This window comes from Poecilia reticulata, chromosome 18 (genome assembly GCF_904066995.2).
Source record: "Poecilia reticulata chromosome 18, P_reticulata-male-v2, whole genome shotgun sequence".
NCBI classification, from domain to species: Eukaryota; Metazoa; Chordata; class Actinopteri; order Cyprinodontiformes; family Poeciliidae; genus Poecilia; species Poecilia reticulata.
This window is the reverse complement of record NC_088847.1, coordinates 18684049-18710036: the sequence shown is the minus strand read 5'-3', so window position 1 is coordinate 18710036 and position 25988 is coordinate 18684049. Positions and strand designations below refer to the sequence as shown.

At 39.7% G+C, this 25988-nt stretch overlaps 2 protein-coding genes across 4 annotated transcripts in view; one reads left to right on the top strand and one right to left on the bottom strand.

The window, feature by feature from the left end:
* The window catches only part of pcxb (pyruvate carboxylase b), a 392212-nt gene that overhangs the window by 238006 nt on the left and 128218 nt on the right, over window positions 1-25988 (top strand). The window lies entirely within an intron of this gene.
* The window catches only part of LOC103480729 (leucine-rich repeat and fibronectin type-III domain-containing protein 4), a 52273-nt gene that overhangs the window by 17559 nt on the left and 8726 nt on the right, over window positions 1-25988 (bottom strand). For both annotated transcript variants that reach the window (XM_008435890.3, XM_081599190.1), the window contains exons 3-7: window positions 9244-9858; window positions 8987-9149; window positions 3150-3320; window positions 2382-2543; window positions 789-1523 (exon numbers count right to left, since the gene is read on the bottom strand). In XM_008435890.3, coding sequence (XP_008434112.2) covers window positions 789-1523; window positions 2382-2543; window positions 3150-3320; window positions 8987-9149; window positions 9244-9832 — 1820 coding nt within the window. In that variant the 5' untranslated portion in view covers window positions 9833-9858. The remainder of the gene's footprint in view (window positions 1-788; window positions 1524-2381; window positions 2544-3149; window positions 3321-8986; window positions 9150-9243; window positions 9859-25988) is intronic.

The window sequence follows — 25988 nt, the reverse complement described above, 5'->3', positions numbered from 1 at the left end:
TCAATTCTGAAAGTTTTTACATTTTGTCACAATTTAATGTGATGAATTAAAAAGGAGTGTTGTAGTGTTGCATGCATTTTTTCTCAGACCTTCAGTGCATTACAGAACCACCTTTCAATGCTAGTGTGGCTCATCTTTACTTCATCAAGTTACTGAAATTTTAGTCTTTTAGTCAAAGCCCAACTAGATTGAGTAAAGTGATAATTATTGATTAAAATTTGGGGTGCCAAAAAAGATCTTGGTCCCATCTGACAAAACAAAAACCATCACCACTTCAAAATATATCATATCATATTGGTCTATCAACACTCCAACAAAATGATGAGACTAAATAGGAAATTTGTGGATATTAAGACTTGTGCACTGTGGTTGCATCTGCAGGCTTTCATATTGCAGAGCACGCTTCATAGCGCGCTCTCCTACCTTAAAACACCCTTCTTAAATTATTCATCCCCTTGTAAATCCCTTTCTTTGCTCATTTATGTCCTGTAACTATTCACCTGTAGGGTTTTGGTGTCACACAGTGATGGGCATAAATTATTTACTACCTTTGCGCCTCCATTTCCTCATTTGAGCTCACATTCATCCGTCCCTTGAGCTGCCTGCTTGTCAGTGCAGAAAATGAACAGTTTCAATGTAAGGGATAAATATTTAAGGATCTTTGAAGGTAAACAGGCTTCATGTTTTTTATGGATAGCCTGACAACAAGAGTTGACTTGAACATAAAATATCAAAACTGAAACCAGAAGAAAGGCTCTGATTGCTGTTGAATATAAAGACCGACTTACCTGTAGATGAGGGTCTCGTCGGCAGTGCAGTTGTACTGTATCTGATACATCCACACAACGTACGCTTCGGACAAACGTCCCAAATCCCACCGCACCTGAGCCGAGGTGGAGGTCACTCCCTGTACTCCAACCATCCTGCCCTCCTCCTCGCCCCCCTCGTCGTCCTCCATGCTTCCTCCATCTGCCCTCTCTCCCTCAGAGGATTTTCCGCTCTCTCCTTCGTTGGCCTCTCCGTCTCCTAAACTCCCGTCGTCGGACTCTGCTCCGCGTCCCGCGCCGTTGTTAATCCCTCCGTTTTTCCCCGTGCTGATATCCGACGAACCCGGATCTGTCCGTAAAATCCCATTGGTCGTACTCCTGTTGTTCTTTCCGTTAACGGTGTTTACCCCAGTGTTTCCACTGACCCCGCCTCGGTGAGGCAGGGGAATTATTTTCAAATCCACCGTAGCGGTAGCTTCACCTGCGGCATTTATCGCAATACATGTGTACGCTCCATCATCCCGGGCCACCGTCACCAAGATATCCAGAGTCCCGTTGCTAAAGGAGCTGGTCCGGGAAGAGTTGGCAACGATGCGATCATCTGGAGAAACCCAGTGGACTATTGGCTCAGGGTCTCCAATGGCACGGCATTTTAAAGTGGCACGCTGTCCCTCCAGCACCCACAGCTTGTGGGTGTGACGGGTGATGAGAGGTGGTTCGCATGTAAACTCCTCCTCAGGGATCGACCAAAAATATCTAGAAGACCAAAGGAAGAAAGAGAATTATTACCTCAGAGAAAGTTTCAGCAGACTCATGGAATATTCTTTAAAGTTGTTAATATATTGAGGGTCAAGGAATATTCAGCTGTATGAACACGTAATGCTACACTGAGCAAACACTAATTAAGGACAGATGACTGTAACAGATGTTCATTTTCTCTGCACACACCGTCTGATTTTTACTGCAAAATAGACAGTCCTTGGAAATATACCCGATATGATCAGAGAAAAAACTAGGAAACCCCTCATAAATTCATGGGAAACTCCTAGGAAAGTACTGGTAAGTTCATGGAAAAGTCCTAGGAATATGCAGGGTAAGTTCCCAAAAAAAGTTTCAGTTTCTTGAAAGTTCTAAGAATACACCTGTTAACTTCTAGAGAAAGTCTTGGGAAAGTACTTGTTAAGTTCCAGAGAAAATCTTATTGAAGTACCTGCTAAGTTCCAAAGAAAGTCTTAGGAAAGTATATGTTAACTTCTAGAGAAAGTCTTATTAAAGTACCTGTTAACTTCTAGAGAGTCTTAGGAAACTACTTGCTAAGTTCTTGAGTCCTTAAAAAATACCTAAGTTCCAGAGAGAGCCTTTGGAAAGTACATGCTAAGTTCTAGAGAGAATCTATGTAAAATTCCTTCTAAGATCCTGAGAAAGTTCTAGGATAGTAGCTGGTAAGTTCAGGGGAAGTATCTGATTCCATTAGTCATAAAAAGTCCATGAAAGCTCTTGGAAACTACCATGTAAATACCATTCAGGCTCCAGAAAACCCAACCCAGGCTAACTCAGAAATGCTTTTTGTTCTAGAACCAGCATGACTGATCCATCGGCATGTTTAACTCTTACCTTCCAGCCAGGTGTGTCGGGGTGGCACATGTCTCCATGTCGTCTCCTCTGATTAGCCTCCTCAGCCACAGCAGCTCACAGTTACAGTGGAGTGGGTTCCCTCCAAAATTCAGACTTATGACAGCATTGTAGGGAGTTGGACTAATCGCTCCCGTCTGTGATCTGGTGGAAAGTAAAATGTGTGTAAAATTGTTTATTTTTTATTTAACTTACTATATTCCCATATATATACTATGTCCCCAGGTGATTTGGATGTTTGGCAGATACTGAGAAAATTATGACTTAAAGTTGCTTTCTTACGGTTTCCAAAGAGGCAGATGAAAAAATTACATCAAATTACATATTTACCTTATTTTTTAAATCAAGCACTCAGTAAAAGTGACATATCAATTATAACTTATTGGATTAAAGCAAGAAATGGGTGCATTAGGCAGCATATAGATTAAACGTTCAGCAGCAAATGAGATGTTGCTTTCAGTGACTACATTCTCAAATGTTTTTATAAAAGCACATGCAGCTCAGTGGGACCAAGACCAAAGTGATGGGAAAATATGTTGGCTAATGTACAATCTAAGCTTTTAAAGCAGCCGGGCATGGTATAGTTTATTTTAAGTTAAAATATTAAAACTCGTCTGGTTTTTGCTTTGCAAGTCAATGTAGGATGTCACCATAGCAAACACATTCAAAAACCACATTCATGCATTCAGTAGTATTTTCCCACAGAAGCCGTTTCCCTACAGAACTGAAAGGAGAAATCTTAAGATGTACCTTGCAAAGAGCGGATCAGGTGGCAGAGTCCTGAGCCGGTTGGAGGTCATATCCAGCCGCGCCAGCTTGTAAAGCTCCCCAAAGACTCCTTCTGCTATGTGGTCTATTAGGTTATGGTCCAGGTTCAGAGTGTGGAGACTGGCCATGTTTTGAATAGACTCCCATGGCACCCTGTAGGAATAAGATGATATTTAGAGGGATTCCAGAGACTTTTTCAAAAAGTAAACTTTGCCATGATGGATGCCCATCTGAGAGGGAAAAAAATGAATCTGAAACTAAAACTGGTCTCCTTGATCGTTTCCTCTCCCTTGTGGGCGGATTAACACAATGTAAGGTTGTAATTTCTTTAAAAGGATTGTGATTAAATCAGCTGTAGTTCAGAGAAGTGGCAAAAACTGCAACATTTTTATGACAGATGTTCAGATTTCAATTCAAAGCACAACTTTTATTGCAGTCTTTAAGCACTTTTCAATGTTTTCAACTAATGACTAACAACTCAGAAATCAGACAGTAAAACATGAAGATATCTGTTCCTGGCATGTTGGTGTCGCATTTTGTTCCTTTCTCAGAGTTTTTTCTGTAACGATTTTTGTTCAGCTGGACATCATTTGATGACAAAGAATGGTAAAGTTAAAGGATAAAGAACAGAACTGCTTTTGGCAAAGACCAAAGGCAGTTTTGGTTGTTTTCAATGACTCCCTGTCTCCAGCATATTATCACCATCGTTCTGCAGTTATGAATGTTTCCACATTGTTCACATACGAGAGGCAAAGGTAGCTTGGAGAAAAGTGTGCATTGTGCTTTTAGCTTCAAGTTCAGGAATTCATTAGCAAGATGTTGTACTCTGGCATTTTTCTCCCAAAACCTTTTAATCTTGTTAAATTTAGCCAATTATACATTTGTCAATACAACCTTTGAGACTGTAAAGCTTTTCTGCTTTTGAAATAAAACACATAACTGGTATCAAATACTTTGTGAGAGATGCTGCTTATCAATTACGTCAGAGTACAAATAGCCAGTCTCATGGACTCAACTCGGGGCTTAAAGAGCTCCGGCCGGGGGCCGGATTTCCGACTTTTGACCAAACGGTCCACCTCAACCAAACTAGTCTCCGGGCTTAAAGAGCTCCGTCAACAAAGATGTCTGCCAATCAGAATTCTAGCTCCCGTGTTCTTGACCAATGACTGTATAACGGTTTGTAGAAAAGAAGCGCATGTGTTCGGTTCGACGGTTAAATCAAATGCGATATGAAAGAAGATGGAGTTTGTCTGACCCGGTAAAGAAACACGTTTACTTGAGAAAGAAATGAAAAACAAGTGGCGCTGGGCATGGCTAGTGGAAAGAGGACAAGCGGGAAGCTGGCGGAAATTTTTACAAAAGGGGGCGAAGGTTAACTTTACACTTTACAATCACAACAATACCAGTTTAGACTGAGCAACTTGCTAAAACTGTATTTTGTAGCGTTCATTTTATAGCGCTATCACCGGTGCTGTAAGTGGTCCGGTATGAAACTGGTGTGATAGAACAACGGTACCACAGCACTTTTAAATTTCAACAATCAGAATACCGAAATTGTTTACATTGTTTTAAAAGGTTTGTCAGTCTGCCTTTTCCCCATCAATACGGTTCCCGACCGCCCTGCACCATACGTTTAAAAAAACAAAAAAAAAAACCGAGGCGCACCTTGCGCAAAACTCTGAAACAGGAGAAGCGGGACATAAAACAGAGCGACGAATTAGATGTGAATTATGGCATAAAAACAGAGAACCCGACGCTAAACAGTGAAAAATCAACACATGATGTGAAACACATGACGATTAGGAGGCGCAGAAGATGATGAGCTGAGCAACAATTAATACAGAGACTGTATGGCAAGAATAAACGGACACTATTTCCAGATAAAAGGTAAAATATTGATGAAGTGCCATGGGTTTGTTGAGACCACATCTAGTACCGAGAATAAATATATCTTACAGACCATAACAGTAAAGAACTTATCACTTATTTTTATGTTTTTAATTAGATTTGATATATTCATTTCTTCAATATTATTTTTCATGTCAGTGTTAATGTCATGAGACTCCATGACACTTAAAATTTGACTCATTAGGATTTGATTAAGAACCAGATTTGTTCTTTGTAATTTCTGTCCAGTGATATTATATAATCAATAAACAGGTCTATATAAAGACATAATCCATGTTTCTGTCTCATATGTGTATGGCATTAAAAGGACCTGGAACTTTTGTTTTTCCACTGAAAGCTCTGGTTTGAACAAAAAAATGCCATGAGGGTGAAGTTTTATGGATGATAATCTGATGTCCCATTTTCCTGAAGGCAGCACAGAAACCGACAGAAACACTGAAGAGAAGAAGAGCTATGATTAATGTAGTTACAGTTCTATCCATGTTTTAATGTTGCAGAGCTCAGTCGTTTTGTAAATAGTTCAAAGTTTAAACTGGCATGTTGTACATCTTTTATCTGGTCATTTTGTGGAATATTTAACAACTATAAAATGGAAAAGAATGAGATTGGCTGCTGTTAAGCCTACCAATTTTAAGTTGAATGTTCATTGCATTTTTCATAGACACCTGTGAAAATAATTTCTATTCCCATGACTTTTTTGTTCTCTGGGAAATTATCGTGATGATAAATACAGAAACGAGCATAAAAATCAAAACATCTACAATAGTGATAGTTATATTAATAATAAAATAATAGTCAGTGCAAAGTAGCCTGCAAATTCTTTATTGGGGGGCGGTGAGGGACCTGGATAAAGGCTTGAGGTGCGCTGGGCCGGAAAAGGTTGAGAAACACTGATTTAGTTGGTAATGTTGCATGTTCTAAATTACTTGCGAAAACATTGACTGAAAGGACTCTTATTTAATGTTGAGGGATTTTTGCCTGTAAGGCAAACCTTTAGGGAACAGACATTTTACATTTTGTTTTGAGTTGAAATGTACTGAAGTCTTATTTAAGTTTGAGTGTTTAGCTTGTTAATTGTATTGTTAGAAGCAATTGTTGCACTATTCAAAGACACTTTTTATTAAACGGTGGCAATAGCAATGGTATAGTTAATTTCTATCATAACTATAAGTTTCAGGCTCAGGATTTTTTTTACTTTAAGCCCTGACTCAACTTCATGCATCTAGACATTTAGACTTGATGAAAATGACTTGATAAGTTAACATCAGAATGGAAATCTAAGTGACTTTTAACGTGATCTACTTGTTTGTGCCAGAGGAATTGGTCTGAGTATTTCAGAAACTGCTTGTTTATCACACTCGAGCAGAGCTTCCTTCTGGAAGTGGTTGTCCTTCATGTCCGCTGCATTGGGACCCTTTGGTGTAGCCATCTTAGGTGAGTTCACGCTAATCACTCTAATCCTCTACGGTCACCTGATCTCAGTCCAGTTGAGCACTTCCAGGTGATTGTCATTATGGATGTGCAGGCGACAAATATGCTTCAATTGCATCATCTTTTCAAAATGGACTAAAATTACTGAGAAATTTTTTAACAAAGTATAAACCCAGTCCTACAAATGTATGCTTGATAAACTGTTAAGTGAGTGTACATATAGTTTATTCAAAGAGTTATTTCTACAAATCTTTTTTTAAGACTTTTGGCAGTTCACCTTGGATATCAGATCTGCAAATTAAGATCTTGAGTATCAAGGGAATGAATCCAGTTTCTCTAGAGGAATGTTTTGATCCCAGTTTCTTTTTCTTTTCATGGCAACGTCTCTAGATGCTTCACTGTCACCACTACAAATGACTAATGGCGGCGTTCACCTTCTCTCCTTTGAGAAAATTACTTTCCAGATGTCACAAACAAATTGGAGGGGTGTTAAAAGAAAAACATAACCTTGCTTCAGTTCTCTGTATTCCATTCACTTGATGATTTTCTTGGACAGATTTGGCTTCTTTTTTTGGCACCTAGCTAGCATCTAAAAGCCGCTGCCTTCCTTTCTTTAAGCCAACTGCACCTTTCTCTTTTGCGTTCTTGAGTGTTTAATAAGCGCTCATATTATTAGCAGCAGTGCTACTCCCAGTGAAGCAGTTTTAATGCAAATGCAAACATGTTTTCTTCCACTGCTTCCTTTTACAGTCACCATTCTGCTCTTCTAATTCAATCAGAATGACAGAGTGATATCAGCTGCTCTCTCCTCATTAGCACTTCCCTCTGAGCTAACAATAAGATCACTGAATTGATGCTCGTGGTTCATTTTGTAGTAGTGCAGATGAGTTGGTTTTCATCAACTTTTTGCAGTTATTTCCATCACGTAGCAACCTAATATCATTGCAAATTACCATCATATAAACCCAAGCTGTAAATTGTTAATGGATTTTTTTTTACAAGGCCTGTTCATTTGAAAGTGAATTCATCAAGAACATGAATATCCAGTTTGCATGTAATAGGGTCACAGGGTGAAACTTCTACCTTGATAAGTCGGATCTGAAGAGTTTCTTGCGTGACTTAACCCGTTTCCACAGTATTTTTACTCATTATGGGAGAGTGTGACACAGATTCTTCAACGCTCAGAATAGACTCCTTAATAGCCACCGAGTGATTCGAGCAGCGGCTTCTTTTCTGTTCAGAACTGCAACTCTGCACTTTCAAGGTTTGGTAGAGGCCTCGGAAAGGCTGCAGTGCTCATCTTGGAGAAACAATTTAAACATTTTGACGACCGACAGCCGACTGCTGCTAAAATGATCTGCATTGTGTGCTGCTTTGGAAAGAGGAGAGAGGACTGTGATTATTCAGCCAAACTATTTAGCCCTGAAGAATAGCGAAGCTGTAAAAATCATCCATTGTTCTATAATGACCTTATCAAAGTATTACATTGTGCACTCAAGTATGAACCGTATACAATATCCATAGTAATGTATAGTCATTCAGAGGAGTGAGCTTCACAATGCCTTCATTGGAGCCATAACTGAATCGAAGTGAAAGAAAATTATAACCTCATCAAAATTGATTCAGTTTTCTGAGCTCTCAGTCATCTTCTGGCCTCAGCAGTTTTAACGTTGCGTTCATAATGGTCTTCACTGACTCAGATGTTACTGGCTGTTGCTATTGTGCCTTTGGATTCTGGAATCTTTTTTATTGTTAGTTTGGATCCATATTGAGGCCCAGTTGAGAAAAGATATTGTTAGTCCTGTCGATAGTGTAACATTGACAGACTGTGTTACATCAAACTAATGTGTATTAATAAGCTTTATCAGCTAAAGCTTGAATTCTCTGTACCTTAGAGGAAATTACATCTAAATCCACATATAGAGAAGCAAGTAAATTAATCAAAGGTTCATTTACCATCAATGACAAACATGTTTGTTTACTTCTGACATAGAAGAGAAAAAATAAACTCAAATGAGATTCTGTTAAAAATGTCAGTCTTTGCAGGTAAAACCATTTCATGGTAGAAGCCGACATTTCTTTAAAGTTTTCAAACATCGAATCATTCTACTCATCAAGTAGAGTTTAACACGTAAATCTTACTTAAAGTTATACTTTATGGGTTATTTCAAAAACTTGAACAGGATAATTCATGAAGTGAACTTTGTCACACATCGACAAGCACCGAATTTGCTTTGTGCATGACACTCTAAGTTAAAAATTACATTTTAGAGACTAAGGCATAAGAAGTTAGATGAGATCAAGGTCATTTTAAGAGAGTAAGTTTAAGGAAAGAAGTTCTTGTGTGCGGAAGGTGAAATCTGTCTTAGTTTAGATGGTGTTATCAGATGTAGCATGAGTATTTCTGGAAAGAGCCAACTATCGACAAGCCTGATGTTGGGGAATATATTTTGATTGATTTAAAAAAAAAAAAAACTTGCCTCCGAAGATTATTGTAGGACATGTCGAGGTCCTCTAGAGTGAGCAAGAAGTCATCAAAAGCCTCGACGGAGACTTTCACCAGCTGGTTGTTGTTGACTATCAGGTGTTGCAGGTTAGTCAATCCTGCAAGGTCCTTAGGTCCAATCGTTGTCAAGCGGTTACCTAAATAACACAATGAGAGAATAGTTCTCCTGTAAAAAGGTGCTAAATTAATATTCTATACTAGAGACCTTCGGGAAAAATGATCATGGCTTACCATCCAGGTGCAAAGAGCGCAGACTTTCCAGGTCAGCAAAGGCCATAGGTCGAATCAGGTGGATTGTGTTCCTCGACAGCGTCAGATCAACCAGTCCGGTCATGTTGACAAAGTCAATCCCGCCCACCTCTGTTATAAAGTTGTCTGCGAGTCGCAGCTCCACCGTTCGTCGGTCGACATGCGGCGGCACGAAGAGCAGGCCCTTATCGGCGCAGAGCGTGCTGAGCGATTCCGATAAGTTTCGACACACACAGTGGAACGGGCAGGCCGAAACGACGCCCCACGTCTCCCCTGCTCCGATCAGAGAGGGCAGCAGGCAGCATGTGACCAGCGTGAGCCAGTGAAACACCGGGAAAGTGACGGATTCTGGGAGGGTTCGCTTGGTAGAAGTCCTGGGGCAGGCACAGTGGAGGAGGTGGGATGAGGAGGACAGTGATGAGATGAATAGAGGGGGGAGAAATGAGAGGGAGAGGATGGATGAAGGGATCAGAGAGGGAAGTGTTGATCCCTCTGCTTTTTGTTTTGGGTGAAGTTGTGTGCGGGGCAGGTGCAATTGTCTGCAGGGATGGAGGGGTGGGGGGACAAGCATGGTAGATCGCCTGGCTTTCCACAGATCTGCAGAAACAGAGAAGAGCAGAGAAAGGAGACATAAATTTTAGGATCACGTTGATTTTTAAAATTTTTAATAACTCTTAAATGTGCTTTTATGACCAAGTATATTACTTTTTTTTCTTATTATTTATCATTTTAAAATACACATAAGCAGAAATGATTTTTGGTTCACAAGATAATAATCAAAGAAAGCTGTACCGTCATGTTGACATATTTTCCCACACATTTCATACATTCGTCAAGTTTTCTATTGAGTTTAGAGTGTCTCTTTGTCTGGATTGCTTTCTCCTACTTACTGTGACTCAACAGGACTGGAAAGAAGGCTTGTTTTACATATTTACATGCTGTTGTAATTGCCACTCTGAAGTTGTATCCACTTTGTTCTTCACGCAGTAGCAGAAATATCCCATATTTTCAAATGGTACTGCAATGATTGCTGTAAATTGTGTACTGAAGGCATGCGTCATTTTCAAACTGCATGTTCACATTACATACCAGTCGCTACATAGTCCAGTAGGCAGTGATTGCTTTTTTTTGTACCCTGCTAAGGTAAAACTCTACATATGTAGCCCTTCTATGTTCGTCTAAGGTCCAGTAGGTTGACTTCACTACAGACACACTCAGGTTCACTGTATTTATCCCAACGAGAGAGGAAAATAAGATGGTTAACTTTAGTCCAGAAGCTTCTGCCCCACAGTTACAGACAGCAACAGAAATAGGGGGATGAGCTGTCGGTTACCGGTTACTATGGTAACCACCAACTGCCAGGAGCAGCGTAGCAAAACTTAATACGCCCAACAAAAGTCTGGAAAAACAACTTGTTGACTAACAAAATAAAGTCGGAGTACATAAATTTTGACCAACTTCACATCTATAACATTGTTAAAATAAAACCCTGTTACAGACATCTACTGCCTGAGCCAATTATATCAAACTAAAGCCAGCTTTTAGAATGCTAATGTCAAATATATAGCAAGAAAACACCTAAAATGTGCGTACTTTTGCTAATATTAGTGTGTCAACATGAAGACCACCACAGAAAATTCTGCTGTTCATAAATTCTTACTTTTGTAGATTAGATGGCAAAATCAGGAGGCGTGCTTGTTGAATTTTCAAATGGAAATTTAGAAAATCAGACTTTCATCTTTGAGTCTACATCATTACTTTAAAATAGCTGAAAATAGCTGTCACTAAGTATTGCTGAAGTGGAATTTCTTAAACATCTACACAGTTTAGCTGCCAGTTTATCTGGAGACCTGAAATGACTTATTTATATTGGCTAAAAAGGTTAAAATCAATGTTTAGTCAGAATAATAAACATGTTGAAGATATCTTTAAGCAGAATTTCGAATGGTTTCTCTATGAATTATTTATTGTGACAGGCTACATCTATAAACTACCCTATCCTACAAAGAATCTGATTTTATTATAATGCTGTAAGTTGGTGTTATTGCAATGACATAGTTGTCCATGCATGTAAATTTATCCTCTTCAGTGAAAATGTTTATTGGTTGAATGCAGATTTGCTCCCACAAGAAGGTTTTGAAGATGAGATATGGTAATTAAATTGTTGTTAGCCAAAAATAACAAAATCATGCTGTCTATCTCATCCAATTTAGGCCTGCTTTCCTGTGTATCCTGCTGGTGCTAATTTAGACACAAAACTGAGGATACTTGACACATGATTATGAAGCACTCCAGTACTGTTCAAAACACAAAAACACCTGTTTTGTACATCTCCTGAGAGAGTGCGTGAGTGAACACAGCCTTTGTGGCTGAATGTAAACCCCCCAGAAGACTGAAAAATGGTCATTCAGCTCAGAGACATTTTCAAGAAGGGATTGGAAAAGCCACTCTCTCTCAAAACCGTGGGCCTGACAGCTGAATCAGGTCACACTGTAGGTCTCTGTAAGGGGCGCCGCTGTAAAAACCAACACAAAGAACCATGTTGTACATGCGAGACGTGCCGAAAATCTGCCTGTAAACACACGTTTTGTGGCTTTGATAAGGTACAAGAATGACTCACTGAAACTCATTGGCATGCACAACAGTTGTTATAGCAACTGTAACCTAGATACAGAGAGTTTGACAGTGGTTGACAGTAACAGTCTCACTTCTGGTGAAAGTGGGGATGACATTTTCGAGTCGGAAAGACAAAGAGGTTTCTCTGGAGAAGGATGGCGCGTCTCCGGGGTGGTGCTGCACGCAGCGTAGACCTTGGCGATTACATATTGATGTACAGTATAATACATGCAAGCTCTGAGACTTTGAGCAACGACCAGGCTGAGCCATGCATCATCCTGACTGTTACAGGCTGACGCAAATTGCTACTTAATAGTTTCCAAAGCTTTGCTCTATCCATGTGAAACTATGCGGGTTTACAATCCATCTCTGATAGCAAGGCGGTGCCGCTGTGAAAGTCTCCACCCCCACTCCACATGCTTCCCATGCTTCGTTCTGTTCTCCAAATGTGAGCTCCGTATAAAGCCGTCCCATTTTTGGACTCGTCTCATAATGAGATAAGAGGAAGAAAGTGATAAGACACTCTCTGCCGGAAACGATTATAAATTTTATCTCGCACTCTTAAATGTTCTCACTTAAAGCAGAGTGAGCGAATAAAAGCAAGCATTGCTGCAGTGTGGTGATGGGAATAGATTCCATTAATTTGAGCGATCATGAATAGTCCTGCTAATGGGGATGCGTTTCCCTTTGAAACAGAACATTTCAGCAGAACTTCTAACCGCTGCGACATTAGTTACTGAGGAGTAAAAAATGGATTCTGTCTTGATTGTAGTCGTTAAAGAGCTCTGTTTATATCCGCTGAGCAGAACATGAATGGCTCGCTGACTCAAGTGTGTGACAACGCGTGGCTCTTTTTGCTTTTCACTAGTTGGCTCTAAAAGATTTAGTGTCTCTTGTATTCCTGGAAACTGTACAAAATGCCGAGAAGTGTGTAAAGTTTTTAGGGCAACAATCATTTCCTTATGCTTGGTGACATTAGTCTTTTAGGAGGGGAAGGAAACGCCTGCAGCAGGAGACGGTGGGGATGTGTGCGTGGGACAAAGTTACGAATGCCTGCAGTGACAGCTGGTCCTGTGGGCAGTCCATGTTGGACCAGAACAGATATGTGTTATTTATGTTTGTACGTATTTTTTTTAATTTCTTATTTTGTCACATTAAACAAACTTCAAATGGTTTCATTGAAATTTTATGTAAAAGACCAACACAAAAACAATTATAGTTTTGGCAGGAAATAAGGTTTCAACATTGTTTAAGAAGTAAAAACACAAGAAGCATGTAATAAGTACATATTTGGGCCGCTTTGATCTGATACCTCTAAGAAATGACTATTTTGAAATTATTTTGACTGTAAGTAATTCACAGATTAAGAACGCCGTGTGTGAAAACCTCAGAAGTTTGTTAGAAAACACTATTCAGTACCTTAAGTTTTCTGCAATTCCAGAATTCTATACAAAATCAAAAGGTCCCTGCATTGTTTTTGCAGTATTGCATAATTGTGAATTTATTGCAGATGGTCAAAACCATTGGTTTTGAGTGACTAACACCCACCTGCAGGCCGTGATATTGCAAGTAACAAAAATAGATATATTCTACTTCTTTAAAGAATAATAATGCTTGTGTCTGGTTTTCCGCTTGTTCTTTTTTCACCTTTTTTTTATATAAAAACATAGATTTTAAAAGGATTTGATGAGGAATTCCCCAAAATTTTTTCTTTTAAATAGCATCACAAAATCAGGGATTTTGATTGCAAAAAAACATATATTTGAAAAATAATGGAGGGACTGTTTAATGGTCAAAGTGACCGAAAAGTGTCATGTTGACCCAACGAGATGAGGCCGTTCCCTTAGTTGAGAGTCCAGGGAGGTGTAGTAAAAATCAGAGAAGTATGCAGGAGGGCAATAGAAACTCTGGAGGAGAAACAGAGATCCAGTCTCACCTAAAGTTAGCCACCAGCAACAAAGGGGACACCTTAAACGTGGACGAAGGTTTAAGTTTAAAAATCGATTCCAAAGCACTAATCAGATCCTTAATGTAAGTAAACTTGGCGATGCTTGGTGGTAGCAACATCATGCTGTGGGGATGCTTTCCTTTATGTGGGACCAGGGAAACTGATCAGAGTTTATGGAAAAATGAATGAAGCAAAAAAAAAAGGGGTCATAAAAACGGATAGGTTGATGCAGGTCGTCATCTTCAAGCTGGTAAAGGAACATAAAACCAACTGAAAAGCAATACAAAACTTAAAATTACGCTTCACTCTCCATCTCGTCTGGGTGAGACTGAGCAAAATTACAACGAAAAATGGGCAAAGCTTTGTCTGTAGATGTGCTAAACTGGTGGAGACGTAGTCCAAATGGCTGTAGTTGAAGTGGTTCTGCAAAGAATCTACCAAGAATCATGCAACATGTGACGTGGAAAAATGAGATCAAGTCAGGTTGATGGTTGTCCCTGAAAAGCTCCATCAGGAGTTTTTTCATTACTGTGGGGTCAAGTCGTGTCTCCACTTTCCCATCACTCGTATAGAAACCTTCCTGCTGTACTTTCATCCATACTGTCTGTAATGTCTGCCTCCTTGTGGAACCCCTCTCATCCATCTGCCCCGGGCATGCCCGCGCACGGCTTTCACCTCCATACCTCTCCGACTCTATTAGTGTACAGCCATGGATCGTTTCCTTCCCTTCCCTCCATCTACCTGCAGTTCCTTTCACCTGTCTTTTCATCCTTACTCACCTTCCATCTCAGAACCGTTTCCGCCCCTGGCTCCTCTGTAAATTTCCACTTTTTCATTTGTTTGTCTCATCCCTTTTTCTTTTCTTCACTTGTGTCTGCCCTTGAGGCAACCTGAATACGACAATGTTATCAGTCACAGCTCTTCCTCGCCATCTTTTCCCACCTCTTCTTCCTCCTCCACCCCTCGTCTTTTTGTCTGTGTTGCTTGCTGACTCGGCTGCTGACCTCCACGTCTCCTTGGCGACTCTTGCACCTACTTTTTAGTCGATGTGCGCTCGCACGACTTCTTGCACCACATCAGGTTCTTGTTTTATTCCCTTCTGCGCCCTGCCTGTGATCCTTTCTCACTTCCCCTTTCATTTATCTATTTCCTCTCCCCATCTGCCTCATCACTTGATTATCCTGTGCAGTCATTTTTCTCCGTTACCTCTTCCCCACTCCTGCAGACTTTTTTTTGTTTCATTTTGCACCTCTGCATCTCTCTCCCTCCTTCGTATATTGCTCTCAGATCTCATTTGCAGCCCGGGAGTGCAGCGTTGAAGCTTTCTGATGGGCGTGCACTCAAAGTTGGATGTAAGGGATCCCTTCACTCGCTGATCGATGTGACCCTAAGAGATGGATCACAACCTGTCCAATTCATTTCATTTGATCTTTCTTTCCCTTTCATTCTCACCTTGCTTTGTTCTCACTCCGCTTTATCTTATGTTTTCTTCATAACTGTTGTCGCAATTGATCTTTTCTGTTGTATAAACTGTTTGGAGGGTCAAGGTTTTTCTGAATTATGATGATCCTTATTTGTTTCTCAAGGGTTAGTGTCCTGCAAAGTTTTCCTTCAACACACCTGAATCAAATAATCAGATCATTAGAAGGACTCTGTAGTCCCTGACTGCATAACAAATTTGACACACCTGAGTCAAATTATTAAATTTGACTCATGTGTGTTGAACCAGGGATGCATCCAAGAGTTTCCTTCAGAGGACTTAATTAGTAAATAGATTCCTCCTGTGTGAAACTGAACCTCAGTATAAATCCAGCTTTTCTGTGAAGGCCTCAGAGGTTTGTTAGGAAACCAAAAAACAGCATCATTAAGGAACGGCAGATAAATCAGGGATGAAGTTAAAATAATATCCCTATATAAGGAGAATGGCACAGCTCCAAACCTACCATCTAAACCGACTGGGGAAGCACTTGGAGCATTAATCAGAGAAACTATAACGATATCTGGAGGAGCTGCAGAAATCCACAGCTCAGGTACAATGAGTTTATAGTTTGCAACTGCAAACCTGCTTTTTATGAAGGAGTGTGTAGTCACAAAATTTGTGCTTTTAGCCGTAATGCAGCTACATGAAGTGTTTACGCCACTGCTGGTTGATGCATATTTTACACATAGCAAAAAATAGGCTTAATATGCATAACTCAGTCTGCCTGGTAGCAGAGATGCTATTCCAATGTGATGCTTGATACCTTTCATATTGAATACCTAGATTGCATCTATTGTAAGTTCTTAATTTAGTTTCTGTTTGGCAATAAAATCATTTTAGTTTATAGTTTGAGGTATTTTAAGCAATGTAGGGGACACAACAAACATACGAGATCAAAGTTTAATTCATGAGCAACATGCAAAATGCTATGCGCTCTGCACCCTGAGTACACCGTAACCATGGTAACACTTGGTGGTGACAGCATGCTGCTGTGGAAATACGTAATTCTTGAACCATGAATCATTTTCTGTTTACTACTTTGTGTTGGTTTGTCACATACAATTCCAGTAAACTACACTGAAGTATGTTGTTGCAATTTTGCGAAAATGCTAACATTTATTCTGTTAAATCTAAATGTAACAGTAAATTTAATCCAAGTTAAATAAGGTCACAGTTTAAACAATTGGCAAAGAACTTTCAAATTTCACCCAACTTTTTATGCAAGCATGATAATTTAATTTTATAGCAACTTTTCAAAGACTTGTAGTTCTCTACATTCATCATTTTTGAACCCTGCTATCAGATTTCACATAAACTGACTCCCAACTTATCACTGTCTGAACACTTCTGCAAATCTGGGGTTATCTGTCTCAGTTTTCCAGCACATCTGAAACATCACTGAAAATCCTTTTTCCTCCTGGCAGTTTTCTATCCTTTGTGCTGCTCTTGGTTGTTATATAAAACTTTTAATTCCGATTTTATCTCTTCTTTTCTCCCTTATCTTCTGTTGCCTCTGTGCTGTGTTCGTTGTTCTGCTGCAGCAGTAAGAATTTCCCCTCTTGAGATCAATAAAATCTCATCTTACACACTGTACAGCATGGAGGTGCAGGGATTCATGTTTCTGTGAGCGCACAGCTGCAAAAATTTGCCAGAACAGCATCTGGAGCATTAATCAAGTTGGTTAGTTGACTAACCAGCTTGCTACTAGTCTGAACAGTTATTTTTCCTGAATGAATCCATCATTCAGAAAGTAAAATTCCTCTGCGTGTTTTGAGGAATTTGCAATGATTTTCAAACACGTAGATGTTAGAGAAATTCTGTCTTGCTTTCATGAGAAAATCTAGAAACTCAATTTACTCTTTTTCACAGGAAAATATTAAAATGAAACAACTAATGTAAGACTGAGATGCATATCAGAAGTTAGAGAGCAGAAATGGAACAAAAACGACCATAAAAAAAGGAATTTCTGTTGCGATCCGATTCGCTTTGACCTCCTCAAGCTGTGCAATGCATCTGTATCTACCTCAGTTTTTTTTTCCTTTTTGCTCTTCTATTTTTAGAAATCTCTAGGTATTCCACCATGTATGAGGCTTTGAGCCTCCAGAGAGCCAGAAACGGACGAATGGAGAGCAGAGAGGGCTGCATGATGTAAAAATATGTGCTGTGAAAGGTTTTGGAGGAGAGAAAAAAAAAACAATAAAACCTCCTCTCTACCCTCTAGGATTTGGAGCACAACTCCGCTCCGCCTAACGTTACCCAAACGTTGGGTTTGGGTAACGTTTTTAAGGTGTGGCCTCTGATTGTGAAGCCAAATCCAGATAAATATGTAGCAGCTGATAGGTTCAGAAAGATACATGTCCACTGTGTGTTTTTCAGGGATTCTTTCACGCTCATTCCAAACCGGAGCAATTAAGAGATGCTTCGTGCATGACTTAAAAGCTCTAATTTGCCTGAAAGTTTCATTGGATTTCACATTTAAGGCCTAATGTAGCTTTAATTTCCTTGTTGGCCTTTAATTCTCCGTGGAACATTATAAATGTCAGTCCCTCAAAATATGCTGAGCACAATTAATGACGTTAATAAACTGCATGTGTGCTTGTGTGTGCAGTTACTCTCCCATCCGCAAATGCCATTAGCCCGTAATCGACTTAAATCGACTTAGTGAATGTTGTGGTGTTAATAAACAAGGGGATTTGTATTAGCTCTCAAAGCCCACTTATGAGCACAGTAATCCACAGATCTGATTGGGCTGTGGGTTGCTGCGCTGCAAGAAACCAACAAAACTCCCGACGTCAAAACATTCTGAATAAGTTAATCTTTTACTGCGTTTTGGTTAATTCAATTTCATAAAGTACTACTCGGAAATCTGAAATCATCCCTCATGCTTATAGATTTTCATGCAACATTTTAAAGAAGTATTATTTTCTCTTGGCTTTCTGAATCAAAGTTTTTGTTTGGACTCTGGATGTTTAAAGATTTTCACCAGAATTCGGATGAATCATCAAAAAAGGTTCCTAATCTCAAGATTTTTAATGCATCACCCAAGATTAGGGCTACTAAAATAATATATTTTTATATAACTATAAAACAGAACAGACAGTGTTGACCAATAGAGAAATGCACATAATTTAGCAATTTTGCATCTTGATATGGGCTTCTGTCTCTTTAAGAAGTTCCTGCTCTTCCTGGCTCCCTGCCTTCAGCACGCCATCAGAACGATGCCACTCTGTTTGCCGTTCTTAGGAGCATCAGACTGAGAAGTAGTTAGTATGACAAGCTCAGCAGACTCACAGTTCCACCAGCTGTTTGCTAATTGCTGCTGCCGCTAGTCTGGAGGAGCTGAGGGAGGGAGGGGCAACCAGCAGACTCCTAATGTAAGTAAATCCAAACAGAAACTTGGAGATCTGACTGTACTCATGTCGAAGTTGTGGAATGATTTGCCCTGTCAGGGAAACGTCTTCTTTTTCTGAGTTGAATAGTTTTCTTAAAACACATTTATTTGCTGAACTGCAAGATGATTCAAGTTTGTGACATGGTGCATAATCAGAATATGGGAGCATGACCATCATAAACCAAACACAATGAAAGGAAACACTTCCCAGTGGATCTATGCTTTTAATACAGTTCATTCCAAACTGACCCTGCCGTCTGAATATCGCAACATTTTCGCTGTGATCTGGTGACCTTGTGTGAATTTCTGTCTCAGTTAGTGGTCTGTAATAGAGTAAAGTGGTAAATGGTCTGGTCTAGCTGCGGCTCATTGTCTTCAAATGTCATTGTGTTCAGATTGTGTTCCTCACACCTTAGTGGAAACAAATGGTTATTTGAGCTATTGTTAGCTTTCATTCTCTTCTGATGTCTGCAAAGTTGCTGCTCACTGGATAGTTTCTATTTTTTGCAGAGTCCCAGAAGATCAGCAGTTTCTAAAGCACTCAGACCAGCATGTTGTACATAAACACAATGTTTAAAGTTAATTTCTTGTACTGACGTTAAAACTTTAGCAAGACGTCTTCAGTCATGCACCAACTTGCTGCTGCATGATTGGCCTCTCATGCCTAACAGTTATTGTTTTGTCCTTTTGATGGATGACAAAAGATTTATCCAAGGAAATGCCCAAAGTCCAACATAAAACTTTGAAATACCTTCCAGAAAACTCAAAGAACTGATCCAACTACTTTTAGAAAGTTAGGACGACGTCTGGCTGCTTGGAAGCAAAATCGTTTTGTGTTTCAGCCGAGACGTGTTTAAGCATCACGTTGTTTTATTCTGAAATAAAAAGCTCCGCTTGCACAGATACAGACTGAGGCAGCGTTTCAGCTGCACCAAGGTTTCTAGAAACACTCATATTGCAGGGCCTGGATATAAGGTGAGCACTTGCATACTGAAACAACCAGGAGCATACCAAAACAGTCTTCCCACACAGTCATAATTATAGGGAGGCCGATGCATAGACACGCACACACACACACTTCCCTGCAGGCAAGAAACAAAAGAACGCCCACGCAGCCTCTTCTTGCAGCTGTCGTGTGTACTGTAAGCCCACTCATCCTTTTGATACTATTGCTCTTTAGCCGTATTGTCCTCTTTAGTCAGCTGGAGTGTATCAGGAGCAGGAAGGGGTAAAAATTTCATATAGAAGCGCCGCGCGAATGCAGGCGAGCTTAGCGGCGTGAAATGGAGAGAAGGAGTAGGGGGACACACAAAGAAAATGGTGGGGGATTGCATAAGATGGAGGAAAATAAAAAAACATTAGTGTAAAGAGCAGAGGAAGAGTGAAATGCAGGAGTCTGAGGAAGACGGGGGAAGGAGTGAGGGATGAAGAGTCAGCAGGTATGAATGTGTGTCGTTAAGCGGATGGGCAGAGAAATATGTAAAGGCGATAAACGGGTGAAGGCCGCCATCCGTCACTGTCAGGGAGAGAGGGATGCGAGAGGGAAGAGTGGATTTGATTAGCGAAAGGAAGAGCTGTGTTAAAAAATGACTTGGTGAGGTGTTGCCATCCTGATGGAGAAAAATAAGAGGGAGGCAGGAAAATAAGGTCCTCTTTCAAGTTGTTGGCCTTTTGAACCAAACTCCTAGTGGAGAAGCAAGGCTGCATCTGGTTTTGTTTCCACCTGACTTAAAATAGGTCAGTGATGACGGGGGTTGATGCTCGCTCCCCTGGGTGGCGGATCTCTGCTCAACTTATCCGTCTAATTATTCTGAAGGTCTTTGTAGCCCCGGCATTACCTCACCGAAAGCCTGGAAACATGCCAATCGTTTGTTTGGGAGATTTAGATCTCTGAGGAAAATCTTTCTGGGTTTTCTGTCTGATTGTTGACCTTTCTCACAGCAGATCTATGCCTAGAAATACCCTGATAGCCTTTGATACTGAGGGATGGGATTATTTATTCAGAAAACTACACAACCTGTTTGGTTATTTTGGCAATTTCTAATATGCAGCTCTGGAAAAAATGAAGAGCCCACTGCACATAACCCCATTGAAAACCTCCTGGTTATTCCACTAAATATTGATTCTGAAATCTTCCTGATTGAAAACATCAATATTATTGTTTCTAAATAAATATAAACTTGCTGTCCTTGCTTTATTTTAGGTCTGAAAGGTCTGCATCTTTTTCGTTATTTTGACCATTTCTCATTTTCTATAAATGAATACAAAATATTTGCTTGTAATTTCAGAGACATAAAATAAAACAATGTTAATTTTACTCAAATATGTACTGAGTTTCCAGTACATATCCAGAGGTATATGTGAAGATGAAGGTTCAAAAAAAGTGGACCTCACTTCTTATACTTTTTTCCTTCAACTTGATTATTTTCCATTGATATTGGGGAATCACAAATGTGAAAATTTGGTCCAATATTTTATACTTCCTTCCCTTTCAACACTAAAAAAAACAACCGTCCATTCCTGATCGTCAGATATCTAAACTAATAGCACATGACCAACCATTTTCCCTCCTGATACACAAACTCAAAATAGACCTCGGTTTTAAAATTTTTAATTTTATGGGATAAATATTGACGAGTTAAAGAATGACAATTTGAATCCAGGTATGCCGTCCATTCCTAATGAATATGTTTGTGTGACCAGCCTGCTTTATTAGTAAAGACCGTTTTATCGTGTCACTCCTCAAATGGCTCCTGATTATGTAAACCATAACAAATTCATGACATAAGATTTCTGCATTGAAAATTCATTCTGCTTGGTTTCTGGGGAATATAGCTCAGGAGGGGAGGAAACATAAGTTATTACTGGATGCAGTCGTAAACAGTCGTACAGCATGAGTGCAGCATTTATTTAGTTTTTCTTTTTGACAGCTGCAGAGAATGTAATTGCCTTCCTGTTTGTCTCACCTGCCTGTACCTTGACATCTTTCACAAAAATGGACAAAGTCGGTCGTTGAGGGGGGGGACGTTGATTTGTGAATGTGAAAACTGCTGTGTCACCACAGCTGGACTCCACAAAAACAGTTTTATTCTGATATCCTCGGCTAATTCCTCCCGCGTTGTTTGAGAGGAGAAAGAGGCAAAAACAACAACCAGCTTGTTTCTGTTTGTGTACGATGAGCAAGTGTGAATCTGTCTCACTAAATCCTGTTGGAGCCCATCCTACTTGGAAGATTTCGATAATTGTCTCTATTCTTGGAGCACGACACAGTCAGATTATTAAAATGTTTTTGTTTTTCTTGGTTCTTCCAACCCTGATTCACTTCAGACATTAAAAAGGCTCAGAAAGACCTAATTTTCTGAAGCTGGTGCTCATTTTTCCCCCTCTCCATTTGAAAACCATGACAGCTTTGTTTTCGGGTGATTTTCCTTCAGCTGGATGAAACTACTTGCCACTGATGTGCATAAAATGAGAGGACAAGAGCGTTTCATCAGTCGGTTTGTGGGATATTGGGGCTCTTCTGTCTCTGGCGCTTTATCTAAAGTGAAGTTCTGACTTAAATCTGTGAACTTGGCAACTCTTAAAAGAAGAGCTTGTTTCCTCTTCATGCTGCGTTTGGAGTAAAAACCTAATACCGGTGGAGGCTTTGAAGTTTGCTTCCCTTTTTAAGGTTTGCGTAGATAAGAAAGGCAGCCTTTAATTAACCTGGAACGCTGTGTTACAAACTGTGAAGTCATGAAAGTTGGTTTCTACCTGAAGTTTCTTTTTCCTGGGCGAGAGTACATCAGCTCTCTTATATCTGTATGAAACGTTGGACTGGAAAGCAGAAGGCAGCGTGACCCCTTTGCTCCGATTTATCCGAGAATCTGTGAACCGTGAGGGAAAAACTGAAGACATTCCTGAGCACTCAGCCATGCGTGTCTTTTTTTTCTTCCCCCTCTATGCGCTGTGTAGAAATTTGTACTTGAAGTCAAAACTCACATCTTTGCCCTTTCTTGATTCCACATCATCTCAAATGATTCAGCAAGTCTTGTTAATGTAAACAAAAGGCAAATCAAGATCTAATTTTCCTGCAATTAGTATCTTTAGCAGCTACAACAAAGCAATTAGCTGCAGCTAAATAATAAAAGCTCAGATGGATTTCCCTCGTTGCTTCATATTTGTTAGTTCGAATGCTCCAGGCATTCATCAGTCTGCTGGTAAGCAGCTTAAACTCCTCAAATGGCTCCGTGTTTCAGGCTCTTCCCCCCCAATCAAGTTGCAAAATGCATTTAAAGTTTGCGTCGTCTTCACGGTTCACCTCCTCGCAGTCTAAGGTAAATCAGCTCCTGAACACTGTTATTAACGTTATTAACACCTCCATGAGGGTGGCAGCCAATACTCCGCCCTTCATGAGTCGCTGTAATTTTCCCCCCGTTGGAAGAACACAAGCTGCAAAGCTTTGGGGATCCTATTTTCCGGGAGGTAAATTGAATTGGCAGCTGTGGTGACTGTGACTGTCTTTTTTTAGTAACACGGGGGAAAACCGAATGGGAGCGTGTCATAATCGTCGAAAGACTGAAAGACTGGAAAGACTGATTGGAATGTTTTTTTATTTTTTTTTGTCTTTGTAAAATGGAGGACAATCCTGAAAGGAGACATGTTAGAGACTTATTAGTTTAAACTAAAACAGAACGTCGACCATAAACATGCAGCTAGAGCCAAAGTAGTTTAAAGCAAACTGGTCCAATCAAAGTCCAGGTCAGAATACAATTGAGAATTGGAGTGTTATAGAAGCTTTCCATCCAGTCTGACTGAGCTTGAAATATTTTACAAAGGAGAAGTTGGCAAAAATGTGTCTAAATGTGGAAAACTGGTAGGAATGTGTCCAAAACGTACCACTCTGCTGAAATTGAAATTACAAAAATACATTTGCAGAATGCAAACATGGCAACTTCAAATAAACTTATATTTTGATCATTTCTTCCTCTAGGATGAGGAGGCTTTTTGGCCATATCAAAATAGATGTGCTGCAAACTGCAATGGAAACACGTTTTTCACATCACAGAAGTCACAGAAGTCATACAATCAATTCATTTCTTATTTAATGGAAACACCGCAATTGCAAAATTGTGTTTTTTCGACATTAGTAAAATATCGACAAAGATTTGTGCACATTTGCAATGGAAACGCAGCTAATCATTCATACTAAATTATAAAACCATGCATCATCCTTTGTGTTGATCTGTAACAGAAATTACTAATGAATGTGATACTACAGTCCATAATGGAGTAAAGTTTGACCAGTAGGCAGAGTTTCCCCCTCCATACAGGAGAGAAAATGGCAGACCAGGGTGTTAAACGGCTCAGTCACACTGCTGCACCCTGGATTCCTCCTTTTCTCCTTGTAGTGGAGTCATTTTTCATTGGTTGATGGCTGTCAAATTGAGAGGCTTCTCGGCAATGTTGGGCTTTGTTTATTCCTCACTCCAGATGGCATTCTCATAGTTGTATCTGATTAAATTGCACAGTGGTTTAAGATGGGAGCCAATAAAAGGCTGTAATTAATTGCTGACAGTCTTCGTTATTGCCACATGCTCATCTCTTAATGAAGACGCCGTATTTTGTGAAATGGAAAGAGGGAGGTGGGGGATTAAGTTTGTGTCTGCAGAGATTGTCATTTTGATGTGTGTAAGCCTTATTTTGTGAAACTATTTTTTTCCCGTTATTGCTGTCGTTTGCTTATATTTTTGCCTTAGACTTTAACATCTGAGCTGATGCGGCCGAGATCCAGATATATTGACTTTAACTCCCCAGAATAAAGCCGTTATCAGCTAAAACTGTATGGAGCAAGTTGATTGAATGCTGTTCAGAATTGCCATCTGCAGACTTGTGGCATTTTCTAGGGCTTCGAGTGAACATGAGTCAGCCATTAGTTTGAAATATGTAGTTTATTACAGATGAATGTTCACTTTTTCAGATTTCAAGTAGTCTCACTCATTGTGTGCTACAATTAGGACGATGGCTGAACAGCCGCTCGAGCCATCAGAGGAGGGTGTTTTTCTCCATTCAAATCAGCTCAAAGCTGCATTTTTACTGCAGTTCAAAGATTGCACAGCAAGGAAATTGTAGACAAATGATTATTTGATTCAGTAGTGGTGCAATATTAATATCTGCAGCAGTGGATTTACTGTGTTGTGTAGTTGTTCGGGTACATGAAAATCACAGTTTTAGTTTTTTCCAATCAAGCGAAACAAATTGGCCACTATTTAGTGGACTGGATATTTAATTTGTTCAGGTGTAAAACAAGGCTGTATTTGTCTGATACATGTGCATACCGAACTGACAGGGCTTTATTGGATATTTTCAAATCTGTGGCATCCCTAGAAGTTCAGAGCTGTGATTATCTGGGAGGTTTTTTGTTGTTGTTTTTGCTTCATTGTGAATATTGGTGCTCAAAAGCCTCTTTCCATTGAAGATCAGCTTTGTTTGAGCTGCAATTAAAGTGCAATTGGATATTATCTGCATAAAACTACAAAGAATGTATTTAATACATTTTATCCTAAGATGATTCTTGTGTGTTTGCAAAGGAATTCCTCAAGATAAAGAAAATACATCAGACTTAAAGACCGTTTAATTTTAATGAGGATTTTTCTGTTTGACATGCGGCCATATCTGGGGAAAAAATGGTGCTCAGTTGGATCTGATTACAACAATGAATCAATCCTTCAGTCTTTTTTCTAATGTCTTCCTGAGGTTGTTTGCTCCGTCCACATACCAGATGTAACCAAAGGAGCTCCTGAGAGTTCAAAATGATTAAAACCTGCACATAGACCAACTTTCTTCTGCTGTATCTCTGCAGCACAAACATGAAGGCCTCATCTACACTAGCTTGGTGTTTTTCTCTGATTGGGATGAAAACTCATCTATCCAGATGGTAATTCTGCATAAATCCCATTTTCTAATGGTGATAATATTAACATTGGCAAAATCCAGCAAACAACTGTAGATTTGTTTTAACATCTGTCATTACTGGAGCTTTTAATGGGATTTTGAGGAAAATGAAAGTTGCTAAATGCAGAAAACTGTAAAGATAACATCAATGGGTATCCAGCAAAACCAGTGGAAACTAATAAGATGCCAAACTTTGGAAAATGTTTTCGGTCTGCATTAGTGGACGAGACGCAAAGCAGAAAACGTTACTGGAAAATATCTGGTACTTTTTCTAATTTCTTTCTTCATTTTCAGTTTTCTCTTCTTTATTTTAGCGCTGAAATATATCTAGTCGCTTCTCACTCTTTCCTAACAGCTTT